The sequence below is a fragment of the Petaurus breviceps genome, unplaced genomic scaffold (assembly GCF_028583685.1).
Source record: "Petaurus breviceps papuanus isolate PSGF00001 unplaced genomic scaffold, PetGlider_PUasm1.0 112, whole genome shotgun sequence".
NCBI lineage: Eukaryota > Metazoa > Chordata > Mammalia > Diprotodontia > Petauridae > Petaurus > Petaurus breviceps.
In genome coordinates this window covers 3,688,127-3,701,309 of record NW_027185601.1, presented here as the reverse complement: position 1 = coordinate 3,701,309, position 13,183 = coordinate 3,688,127, and the positions used below count along the sequence as shown (strand labels likewise).

At 38.0% G+C, this 13,183-nt stretch overlaps 2 protein-coding genes across 11 annotated transcripts in view; one reads left to right on the top strand and one right to left on the bottom strand.

The window, feature by feature from the left end:
• The window catches only part of LOC138157165 (histone-lysine N-methyltransferase EZH2), a 108,749-nt gene extending 106,953 nt beyond the window's left edge, over nucleotides 1-1,796 (top strand). For all 8 annotated transcript variants that reach the window (XM_069082734.1, XM_069082700.1, XM_069082684.1 and 5 more), the window contains 3 exons: nucleotides 383-463; nucleotides 620-704; nucleotides 1,479-1,796. In XM_069082734.1, coding sequence (XP_068938835.1) covers nucleotides 383-463; nucleotides 620-704; nucleotides 1,479-1,539 — 227 coding nt within the window. In that variant the 3' untranslated portion in view covers nucleotides 1,540-1,796. The remainder of the gene's footprint in view (nucleotides 1-382; nucleotides 464-619; nucleotides 705-1,478) is intronic.
• Nucleotides 1,797-7,679: 5,883 nt separating this feature from the next.
• LOC138157152 (cullin-1) overlaps nucleotides 7,680-13,183 on the bottom strand; it is a 116,656-nt gene continuing 111,152 nt past the window's right edge. For all 3 annotated transcript variants that reach the window (XM_069082663.1, XM_069082657.1, XM_069082670.1), the window contains exons 18-22: nucleotides 11,835-11,882; nucleotides 11,672-11,754; nucleotides 9,911-10,016; nucleotides 9,051-9,164; nucleotides 7,680-8,214 (exon numbers count right to left, since the gene is read on the bottom strand). In XM_069082663.1, coding sequence (XP_068938764.1) covers nucleotides 8,134-8,214; nucleotides 9,051-9,164; nucleotides 9,911-10,016; nucleotides 11,672-11,754; nucleotides 11,835-11,882 — 432 coding nt within the window. In that variant the 3' untranslated portion in view covers nucleotides 7,680-8,133. The remainder of the gene's footprint in view (nucleotides 8,215-9,050; nucleotides 9,165-9,910; nucleotides 10,017-11,671; nucleotides 11,755-11,834; nucleotides 11,883-13,183) is intronic.

Sequence of the window (13,183 nt, the reverse complement as noted above, 5' to 3'; positions counted from 1 at the left end):
GGAATTGCTCTTTTTGGGGGGGGGGGGGGGAGAGGGGCACTGTTAAATTTGACTAATAGAAATGGGCACAGATTTGACTCTTACAAAGTCTCTTACAATTAATGCTTTATGAGATGGGAAGGGGATAAGGGTAACTGCCCAGGGTAACTGCTAGTGTCTGAAGCTGGATTTGAAATTAATGCTTTAGATAAGGGACTATGCATTTATTTTATGAAGCACTTATTTGATTTTCAAAACAATCCTGAGACTATTAATATCATTTTATGATTGAAGAAACTGAGTCCAAGCTCTATCCGCTGTACTGCCCCTCTGAATTACTACTTTGTGCAATTAAAATTATTTGTTGAAGAAAACAAGTTTTAAACTTATTTATCTTTTCTAGATTTTGTGGTGGATGCAACCCGCAAGGGTAACAAAATTCGTTTTGCAAATCATTCAGTAAATCCCAACTGCTATGCAAAAGGTAGGTTATCAACCAAGTCAGTTTGGCTGCAAAGACTTATTTATATGCCCAGGAGTAGTTGTCAATCAAATGTTTAGTGTGTATAAGAGTCATATTAACCATCCTGTGGCTGTGCCATTCCCGTACTAACTGCTCGCTGACTGTGTCTTTTTCCAGTTATGATGGTTAACGGTGATCACAGGATAGGTATTTTTGCTAAGAGAGCCATCCAGACTGGTGAAGAGCTGTTTTTTGACTACAGGTTGGTAAAATGCATATTTCTAGCGTGAGCGTTGGGTTTTTCCTAATGAGACCCTGAGCATTTTTTGAGTACACAAAGCATTCTTTCATTTCTTCTTGTTCTGACATCGGGGTGCTTGGAAGAAATTATCCATAACTGCTCAGCCAATAATTGCATTTATGAAGCCCCAGCAGAGACACAGACCTGTGTCTTTATAAAAATACAGTAAAAGGGAGCAAGATAAATGGGTGGGTGGGAAGAGTATCCCACTTTTTTTTTTAAGCAAGTGAATAATAACCCTAATTTATGATTCAGAATGTTGAGGTGATTTTTTGATTTTGAAGACTGATTTACTAATGTGAACCAAACTCCTGGGATATGTAGCTTGAGAGACTTATACCGAGAAATTGGGAGCAGATTAAGCCTTTTGCAGTCCAAGTGCTAGGGAAGTTAAAGACATACAAATGTGATCCATACTGGATTGAGTTTGGTTGGGGTATCTGTTCTGAAATTTCACCATCCTAGTCCAGGCTGCACCTTCAGGTGTGTATTTCTTTTAACATCTATTGGAAAGGCAAGCATAGCTCAGCTAAGTTTGTCTGGCTTAAGAAGTCCTCTCCAACCTCTTCTACCTCAATTTCTAGAAGTATTGTGGGTACAACTAGTGTAGCTCTTGCCTCCTACTAATATGCAGATGTGGCTCTGTGGTGTTTTTACAGTTTATCCTTTACAACTTTATAAGGTGGTGGGTTACCATATGGGCCAAGAAATAATTGTTTTCTAATTTTGTTTCAGATATAGCCAGGCTGATGCCCTGAAGTATGTGGGCATTGAAAGAGAAATGGAAATCCCTTGATATCATCAGCTACCTCCTCTTTAAAACAGCTGCCTTATTTTCAGGAATTTCTAGTACTGTGGGCAATTTTAGAAAAATAAAATGCAATTTGAAATTCTGAATTTACAAAGTACTGTAAGAGTAATTTATAGTAATGAGTTTAAAAATCAACTTTTTATTGCCTTCTCACCAGCTGCAAAGTGTTTTGTACCAGTGAACTTTTGCAATAATGCAGTGTGGTACATTTTTCAACCTTGAATAAAGGATACTTGAACTTCTTTGTTGCTGAGTTATCGTCATCTTGGGTGAAAAATTCTTTCTTCTCTATGGTCTCTCCTTGAATCCTAAAATGTATCCAGCTCTGGTTATTAGTGGCAACTAATCTCACATGACTGTCAAAATGCCTTTCTGGGTAGATGATAAAGTTAAATTCTACCTGATTTTGGCAGTGGAAACCTGGCTTTTTCCTTGTTTCAAGTGCTTGAGTCATCTCTGTATCATTCATTGGGTACCACACATTCTCAACAGTCTCAGTCTGCATTGCTTTGCCCTCTAACCACAGGGGGCCCAGGATTCTGCACTGGCTCTGCTAGGTCTATGCTACTTCTCTTGGTGTTATCATCATTTGTGAATGTAGTGACCACCTCTAGGGGGATGATTCTCAGACCTATCTATGGAGCCCTAAACTCTCATCTCAAACTGGATGTCCAAGATCCCCTACCCCAACAACATCCTCGGAGTCATCCTTATCTCCTATCATCTCTCCAGCCATTATGTTGCCAAGGACTAATGGACTCAAAATACACCCCTTCTCTCACAGCCACCACCATTCTAATAGCTGGCTGGTTCTTCCCTACTTCCATCTTCCAGAAAGGAACTAAAGTCATGTTCCTAAAATGTAGGTCTGAACACGGCATCATCCCTTCCCCTCAATAAAATAACCTCCAGGATCAAATACAAAAAAAATCAGCTGTGATCTGTGCCTCCCCACCCCAGGTCTCTTCTTACACTTTCCTCCACATGAGGAGACTGGGCTGCTCTCAGCTTTGTTCATTTTCTCTGGATGTTCCTCCCCATTCCTGGAATGCTCTATTTCTCCACCTCACCTTATTGCCCTCTTTGGCTTCTTCTTCCAAGTTCCAATTAAGATCCCTTCTTGTATAGGAAGTCTTTCCAATTTCTCTTAATTCTAGTGCCTTTCTTCTTTTGATTATTTCCTATTTATCTTGTACATAACTTGGGGACATATTTGTCCCCAATCAGATTCTGAGCTTCTCAAGGACTGTCTTTTACCTCAGTATATGGCACAGTGCCTGACACATAAGATTGCTTAATTTATTAATACTTACACATGCAAGTCACATTTAAGTTTTCTCCTAGGATTAAGGCCAGGTCAGTTTTATATTTGAATATTGTTTAACTTGTCTCAGTACATTCATTTGTTCTGACTGAAAAAGTTGAGCAGGGATCAAAGCTTCACTTAGTAAGAGAATTCAACTAGGTAAACCTCATATTTTGGGCACCATCTGGTGTATTCTGAATGCATAGCAAGTTAGGTATGATTTTTTTCCCTCCCCATCCAATGGCTGCATATGGTAAAAAATACTCTGCAGCTGTTACACCTTGTCAGCTAGGTGTTACACCTGGCCTGCAGTAACACCAGAGAGAGTCAAGCGCTAGTTCTATATACATTTTCAGAAGTCCTGATATTCTGTATCCCAGGTTTTTAAAACATCAGCAGTATCAGAGGCTACTAAATAATTAGTTTAATTTAATAAGTTTTTGGTGAATACTTTTCTTTTTGCGAAAAGAGGACCTTAAGAATACCCATTAAACAAATTTATGCATGTACCTTTGGTCAAATCTATCATAGAAATAGCTTCCATGAACAAACCAAACTTTACCCAGCAATTTTCACAAGTCACTTCCATGGAGACGAGCCGCCCATGCCTGCCTTTTAAAAAATTGCAGATATTAACATACATCCTATTGTCACCTACTCTTGACAACACAATATAAAAGTTCTGGGTAGTTCCTTTCAAAGATACTCAATAATGCCTCCACACAAAAATCAATTTATACAAATGCAGTAAAACAACCTGGGGATTTTAGGCTGCCTAGACATAAGTTTTATATGGAAAACTGCAAATAATCAGCTCAATAAATCGGTAAATATAAACTTATAAAGATAAATCTGCATACTTCACTATATTAAACCAGAAACTGGTTTTAAGTGATGAACATGTGAAACCTATTAGCTAGAATCCAAGTAGATGAGACACAGGACTAATGTCTGGGGGGGAGACTGCTTTAGCTACTTTTCATAATGAAGTGTTGTCATAACATCCATAGGCTCACAGAAGAACAGGATGGAGCTTGGAGTTCATCTTGTCCACCTGCCCCTTCATGCACATAAACTGAGGCCTTGAGGAGGTGAAGAGGCTTGCCCACAACCACACAGAGGACTCTTAATCCAATTTTAATTTGAAAAGTACTCAATGTATTTAGGAGGCAAAAGCAAGAAAAAAAATCGAATGTATCGACAGGCTATCCAACTTTGTGTTCTCCAAGTTTAAGGAAACGGATTCTCTTTATTCTCAGGCAATTTGGGGACACGGTTACAGAGAAAGCACTAGGCCTGGCAGCTTCACGTTTTGTCTCCTGTTTCGTGCCTATCCTGCCCCATCTCTCTCCCCACCCTCCAACATTAGGTATACTTAATTTCCAAATTACTTTACCTTTGTAGCTTTTAAAATCCAAACTTCTTCCTCACAGGCTTACTTTTTCCTCATGAGGGATAGATTGACTCCATTAACAAGGTTTGTAGCAAGCAGAACTCAATAGGCTTATGGGCCTTACTGGGTTGTGGCCACCTTTGGATGCTGCTTGGTCCTCTTTTGTTTCCTCCCCGCTGAAGAGGGAAAAAAATTTGTTTAGGTATTATACAATAATCTATTAAAATGCAATTGTGATAGTAATGAAATTATTGAGCTTACCTGTCATAGTTCAGGCCTCTCAATAGCTAATAGTGGGAATCATAAGTTTTGTATTTTGGTTTTTTTTTTTAAGTATTTGCAGTTGTGAACTAGTATTAGATGAAGGATGGGAGAAGAAAGCTTTTGTTGCACCTTCATACCAGTTATTTAACAGAAAAAAATAAAAAGGAACATTTCTTGAACATTGTTCCATTTTCTTTTTATATGTTAAGTAAATCAAAAGTTTATTCATGGTGAAAAAAAAGTAAATCTGTTCGGAACTAGATAAGTGCTTACCTTCTTGGAAATTTACTTGAGGGAATTCACAAAATGGTGTTAAATTTTAAATAAGAGATGGATAGAAATTCAACAGGAAGAGGTACAGGTATCAGGTGCAGTATGAGATCAAGATGGCTTTATGGAACTTGGCATTTTAAATGTGAAAAAGCTGTAATCCAATGCATTCTAATCCTTGCTTCTATGGATCTGGAGTTCTGCTTTAGCAGTTTGTTCCTTGGCTTTAATAAGGAAACCATCTAAACAAATTAGGGAAAGTATGGGACTGAAAGAATTTTAGTATCAGTGACATCTTTCTTGGAAGATGACTACTAAAAATCTTGTAACAAATGCAGCTAATAGTTACTGATGAAAAGAGGTCCTGGATCCCACAATCTCCTTCAATGGCATTAGAGGTTAAACCATCTTCCTGGTATCACTTTGTAAGAACGTAAAACAAAATGGTCTCATCAAACTGACTCACGAAATAGAATTACTAAAAGTGATTCTTGGAACATACCTTGGCTCTCAGTGAGAGCTTTGAATGACTCTGGTGCTGGGTCTCCTTGGCCTTGTCAGAAGCTTACTTTTCATCCTTGTAAGACTAAAAATTACTTTCCAGGGTGGTGACAAGATCGATATTATTTACCAGTCCTTTGTACAGTGTTTCTCTTTCAAATATGATCAGAGGCTATTCAGTGCCATTTATTAACTTGAAAGTGGCTGGAAAATACTCATCAGCTATCTTCTCCCGTCTGACAAGGAGGATGGAACAGTGGGAACTAGGCCACCACCTAGCTATTCTCTCATCTCTTGGCTAAGATGGATAGTTTTTTTTTTCTTTTAAAGCAATTGGGGTTAAGTAACTTGCTCAAAGTTACACAGCCAGTTATTTCTGGGTGTTGGTGGTAAGTATCTGAGCCCGGATTCGATCCCCAGGTCATCCCGACACTGGGGACGGTGCTCTTACTCACTGAGCCACCTGGCCACCCTGACAGTTTTTCTTAAAGGATTTTTTATTTTTAATCTTTGAAGGCTATGCAGTTTCACATGCATTATGCAATCCTCACAACAGCCCTGTGAAGTAGGCAACACAAATATTTCCATCTTAGAGCAAAGGAAGATGAGGACTGGACATGCTAATTGGTTTGCATAAAGGTTGGGCTCTGAATAATTTAACCTTCCATGGGGGCGGCCAGGTGGCGCAGTGAGTAGAGCACTGGCCCTGAAATCAGGAGGACCTGAGTTCAAATCCGGCTTTACACACTTAATACTTACTAGCCATGTGACCTTGGGCAAGTCACTTAACACTAATCGCCCTCCGAAAAAACAAACAACTTTCAATGGTAAATATTCCCACCACAAAGAAACGTACAAAATAGTTGTGTTGTATTTGGATTGTTGCTGTTATTCCTAATTTACTCATGTACTTTAGCACATTGCTGATGCCTAAATTAACAAAATTTCTTACCCATCTGTGGGAATTCACAGTCTGTCAGCAAAATACCTAAATCTGCTATTTTCATATTATTTATAAGGCTCATTAATTTTGTATGATTAAATATTTGACAAAACATTACAATTTAAAAACCATAAAGGGGCAGTTAAAAAAAAAAAGGCTTCCTTCTTTAGGATAAACCTAAGAGATGTGTTTCAAAGACTGAAATAGAATAGTGAGGGCAGGAAATTTTAATGTAATTAAATTAGAGGTTAGTGGGCAAGGGGTACTTTTCCCTTATATGCTGGACCTTGAAATGAAACCATCTTGTTAGGAACAGCGGCAAAAAAAAAAAAAAGCTTTGTTTTAGGTAGAGATCAGCGATCTTATTGGTCTAGGGAACTCTGGGAAGAAGAAATCTCTCTACCAACGCAGAGCAACCATTATTCTGCCACTCAGGGTTAAGTCATTTGCACAAGATTTAGGTTGGTTGAAATGAGGTGGCCAGGTTTTCAGGCTTTTCAAGGAACGGAAAAATGTCTTTTAATACTAATTCTCTGAGGCAGCTAGGTGGCGCCGGGAATAGAACACGCCCCCCCCTCCTCCCCTGCCAGGAGGACCCATTCCACTTTGACCTTAGACATTTAACACTTACTAGCTGTGTAACGTTGGGCAAGTCACCTAACCACAATTGCCATGCTTTCCCCACTCCAGAAAGACAAAAAACAAATGCTGGCTCTCTTCCTAGTCCTTTAAGCCAGAGGTAGCTACATGCTACCATCAACTTACATATAGCCTTACACTTTACAAAACACTTTCATGAACCATTTGATTTAACAACTCTGTAACAAAGGATAGGCATCATCTCCTTTTTAAGAGATGAAGTAACCAAAGCTCAAAGATGAGAACTGCACATGGAAAACTTAGAATTCCACATTCAAAGATAAGCGATAGAAAAGTAAATGGATTAAGAAAAATTTTCCCCCCTTTTTAGGCTGCAAAAGGGAAGGATAATGTGAGCACAGCTGAACTGGGAACGGGGAACAGGGTCACATGGGAGCCAGTCCTAGGGCATGTGCCAGAATCACAAGGAGATGAATCAATAAGCACATAACAAAGACTTCGCAGACATTCATTTGATGTTGGTCAAACTTATTTGGGAACAAATGAAATTTAGTCAGGAGAAACTGATCTCTATACCCACTTATAAAGAGAGCATTGGGACTGGATGGGGTAAAGAAAGGAGGAATGGAAATGTCTTAGAAATACACCTTAATAAAGCAACGATTATTGTGGCCTGGATCAAAACATTATATTTTCAGTCCACAGGATATAACCTTTTTCAGACAGCAGGACACTAGAAGGAAAGAGAATAAAATAAGATAGTTAAATTTTGCATAATCATACCTTTTATTTACATATAGAAAGTAGTGAAACTTAAAACAACAAACCAAATACAACTTGTACAGAAATCTTTTAATTTGTTTTTATTTTCACACATTAAAAAATGAAACACACTATACAAATGGTTGTTCATAGCAGATTACACATGGGTCCATTCAGACTCGCTCTCAAAGTGCTGCCAACATTATAAAGGCTGCCTATGAAGACAGCTGTTAATCATATAGCCAATGTATTGATTTAAATGCAGTAGCATGCAACCCTCAGCATCGAAGGTTTGAATCCTCTCTGTTCTTAAATTAGGTTAGATGGCGTTGGTGTCCATATTTACATCCTTGAAATGTATCGATCCTGAGCAGTTCCAATGTAAATCTGAGCCTCCTGGCTGATGGGGGTCTTGGTCTCAGGTTTGACAAGGGAGGTCCGCATGGCAGCGGCCTGGCTGCAAGGAAGTTCAGTTGTTTCCATTTTTTCCATTACGTGACTATTTGCTGAGTGTCGCACAGTCAGACAACTGCTAAAAAGTTAAGCCAAGTAACTGTAGGTGTCCTTTTCACCATCAACACGCTCCAAGTATTCTTTCTCAATGAGAATGTCAATGCATTTCTGTATGTTTATTTTTTAACAAGGAAGGAGGGAGAAAAAAATCCATGTATTTATTCAATACCAAAGAATAAAAGCCAACTATGCTACTGCTGCCAAGAGAACCAAAGTAACAAGAACAAAGTCACTACGTTTAGGTTAATTCTGTTAAGTTTCTAGCTCAGTGATTCCAGATTTCCAATCTGCTTAGGTCATGGTCATGGCCTGATTTCATACATTACATGGAGAATATCTTCCCCACATGTGACCCCTTGTTCTTTTCCATTCTTAGCTCTGATACACCTAAGAGTCTACTCTCTTCTCATCTCTGGGATTCCTTTCTCTTGCCTTTTCCTCAAACTGTTCCTTTACTACCCGATCAAGGGACAATTCCCTTCTTATGTAGTTGTGAGCAAGCAGGATTTAGACAAAAGGAATTTTTTCCCTTCAAGGAGTCAATTTCTTTTGGGAAGTGTCTCTTCTGGGTATCAAGATCTGAATTGCTACTGAATTACTCTCTTGCATACAAGCACAGTTGACCTTTAAAGAGGAGGTAAAACTGGCTAAGTGACTTGTGGGCAAATCCTATTATGACACTCCAAGAGGGAGATACGGTACCAAGGGTTCAGAAAGATGTGCAAGGAATAGCTTATTGAAACAAAAAATACAAAGCAACAAGTGGGGCTTTGATGAGAAACTATACTGACAGCCCTCTCTACTCATAAAGAACCTAATAACTACTTGGGAATCTGTCCTTGTTACAGCAGTTTTAGAACTGTAAATGTAGTCAACTTTGCCTTTTCTCCAACCCACCAATTTTTTTTCTTTAATGATTAAATTAAACAATGAAATTGTTTTACCTTAATTACTGGCACTCGAGGTTTGAATCTTGAGGACAACTGAGTTAATACTTCTCCAAGCAATTGCTGGTGTTTTAGGACCTTTCTCATTTTCATAATCCGCACAATAGCAGCCTGAACAAATAAGTAGGAAAAAAAGTTATAATACCAGTTAATTTGTTTTTAAAAAGAAATTAAAAAGACTGGAAAGTCACCTCAACAATACTTTTTTTTAGCTTCTAAGTTTGATTTGTACTTTACAAAGTTTAACAATAGCTTTCATAATTATCACTGGCACCAATGGCCACAGAAGGGATGATCAAGCTATGGAAAATCATTTCTATCACAACTCAAACCCTAATTCAAGTGAACATTCTAATATGAAATCCTATTTGTTTTTGATATCTAAATCGACAATTTTTAGTTCACTATGATTCAAATATACATCTAATTCAAATAACAAAACACTTATGATTATTGGATGCCAATCCCTTTTAAAAATTGTGATACACAGTTAAAGTTGTTCCCAAATAAAGAATAAATAATTCTCTTCCCATATCAAAACAGTCACAAGTAAAAGGAGGGACCCAAAGTAAGGTAGGGGATTAAAGTACTGAATGCCTGTGACAATAAAAACGCACTTAAAAGGCAGCCCTCAGTTTAGTTGCTGAATAGATTTTCAATCATTGGGAGGAAAAAAGCCATGTCACACTGTGCTTGCTGACATAAAGGACATCCTGAAAGAACACTCTACTTCAAGGCTATTATTTAGTGATGATTACAAAAGCTGTATTAGTATATAACGACCCATTTTTCAACAATGTAGACTATGATTTACAAATAAAGACTCTCATTTAAACAACGACATAACGGTAAGTTACCTGAATCAGTAGTTTTCGATCTTCCTCTATATTTTTGTGTGTGGTTTCTTGCTCCTGTTTCTGTTCTGTCTTCATTGGCACATTGATGTTAACCCTTAATTTCTTACTATCAAGAAAATTAAGCAGAATGGTATCGGTCTCATTTTAAAACATCAAAACCCCAAATGATGACAGGAGATTTTTACTTTGCAATGTTAAATAGAAGTGTTTTAGGCTTCCAAGAAGCACTCTGGCAGGAACAGTGACTGTTGGAGGAACTACCAAAGGCAGGCAGAAGATGGAGAGTTCAAATCATGTTCTGAGTCTCTTATTTCATTTGTCAACACAAAGGCAATTATAACCCAAGTTTCCTTTATATGGATAATCACAGACAAGTAGCTAGAATTCAGCAATGGAATGAAAATGGTGAACGGATTTGAAATGAGGTTAACATAAAGAACAATTCTCGTTAACTTAAAGTGTTATGTAAACCAATTTGAAATATGACTATTATTATTATTATTGTAACTGAAACATCTTTGTACCTAACAGAAACAAATCATTAAATGTCATTCCTACATACTCCATGTCCTATCAGAATAGTCTGTGTTTCTGGGAAAATTAGCTGAGTACTGACCATTAAGCATCATGAGCTAGCTCTAAACTATCCTATCTTCTCGAACAAAAATAAGATGCTTGGCACCAACTATTTTCAAAATTTCAGAATAAGCCATCTGGGGGGACTCACTTGCCTACCATGGAACAGCTGACAAAATACAAATCCAAAAATTATAGAACATCATAAAATCCTAGAGTTGGAAAAGATTTTTTAGGTCATTATTTCAATTCTTTGTCCGGTGTAGAAATTCTATGATTTTCTAGCAAGTGATCACCACATTCCTCAATTCATATAAGATCAGCCTGGAGAATGTGGTGTTATAGGAGTATCAAGATATCAATGGGCTATGTGAAAATCATGCAAAACTATTAAAAAAAACCCACTTTCTCTGCCTCAGGTTAGCATAATTTACTAAATTTTCTATAAATTCACTAGAGTACATCAACTGGCCTACTTCTATATACTCTACATATACACCACATATGCCAGTAACTCTCCTGCTCTTTCTGCAAAAGTTTCATAGGACACTCTCACAATCTGTCTTTGTTCACAAGTTGGCAAAGAGCACTGAGGAAACATCTCGATAGTAAGGCTTTTTCACACGTAGTAAACATAAACAGCATACTTTTGGGTGGTTTTCATGAAAAGAAGGATCACTCAAAAGACCATGTGACTTAAAGAGCTGAAGAGGACCCCTCCTGCTACAACTGAGGAAGGAGAGGCACAGATGTGACTAGCCCAAGGTCAGACTGGGAGGCCAATGACGGTGTTATATTTGAGGAGCTGGTGAGAATCTTATCCTAATTCCCTGCACAATCAGAATGCTACAATTTGTTGGGCTGTTATATAACATGGGATTATATGTAGGGTCACCCTCCAGTTACATAAGATAAAATAAAAAAAGCAAAATTTTCAATATTCTGTAATTCCAGAAATAAACAATTCTTTCATCCTGGGGGGGGGGGAAGAGTAGAGTTCTTTAAAATATCTCATTTCTCATCTAGAGCAATACCTTGGGGGCATTCTTTTTATAGGTGAAAAAATGCCTAAAAAGAATTAAGAATTTTTAATAACAAAGTTTCTAAAGTGTAGATTAGAAACTTTAGAAAAAAACAAGTTATTGCTAATCATTCCTTTATCTACTTGGGTTAGATTTTCCTTACTTTTTATAACCAAGGAATAATTTTATTAAGGTATCTGGCTTCAATTCCACTTCATCAACATTTGCATTTTCATCTTCCAAAACCTATGAAGAAAACAACAATTACTATGCATTTAATAAAACAATTTCCTTTAATAATGTTAAAAAAAAATTAGAGGACATACCAACAACTTTGACTTCAATAAAATCTGCAGAACCTGTGCCAAAATGTCCTATGAGTACAAAGAAAAAAGAGTTAGTCCAAGCATATTTTTCTTTGAAAGAGTAATCAAAGGTACATATGAAATATTACTATGTAAAATTGTAAGACTACAACCAGACACCAAAATAATTATGATATAAATATCTTAGAAAAATTTGACACTCTAACCCTAAACCTTAAGTGGCCCCATGAAATTTGGTACAAGATGTTATTTCTGAAAAATAGTTACACAACCCTGGCTATAGCTTTAGGAACAAAAGCATTTACTGTCAACACATGGGCGTTCCACAACTTGTATCCAGTGCGGGCAGCCATGGTCACTAACCACTCACCTTCTTCTTGCTTAAATTAAAACAAACAGTGGTGAAGATAAAATGCTTTTTGTAGGCAGGAAACAAACTGATTATAACATCTAAAAAGAGGTTTTGGGCACAAAGAGTACCAACATTCATTTTAGTAGAAAATAAAACCTAGTAATTGGGAATATAGCCTATAGAGAATGGCCATATGCTGCACAAGAGACAAAGAGTATCTACCATTATGTGCACACACGTATACTTCCACTGCTCCTTTATGCCTTAGCAGACGCATCACCTAGCACTCAATGTCATGGTGATCAACCTATCCAAACGGTCTTCATAAATTGCAAAAACCCAAGGTTAGTAGTACCACACCACAATAAGGCACCACCGTAGGATTCTGACTCTAGCAGATGATTAAAAAAAAAAGTGGACTTGTGATTTCATTTGTGTAGTTAACTTCAATATGGACAGTCCCTGCACAGATGCAGAACAGCAATCTGTCTGGACTTCTGGTGCTAAAAGAGATTTGCCAGGGGCACTGAGAAACTGAATGATGGGGCACTGAGAAACTGAATGACTTGCCAATGACAGCTAACCTATGTGATACTCTGTCTGCTGACCTCACCTCATCACTAACAAATGTGGAGCTGTTCCCCAAACCTTCCTTCCTATGCCCTCTCCCTCCTTCCTTACTGTATGGCTCTCCAACATCTCTGATGAAGCACCCTGAGCTTCATGGGCCCTTCTGACTTCTAAGACCAACCTCCAGGGTTGTTGGGCAGTTCGGGCTCTTTTTGGCCCAGTCCCCTGCTGGCTGTCGGTCTTCTTCTGCCCCACCACTCTGGCATCCAGTTGCACTGGAGGACTTGGTGGCCCCCATACCTCTAACACTTTACTTCTCTGTCTTTCTCTGGTTTCCTTCAAGACTAAGCTTAAATGTTACCTTCTACAAGAGGCCTCCTCAGAGATCACCTCCCAGCTACTCTGTACACAGTTGTTTTTTCTTTAG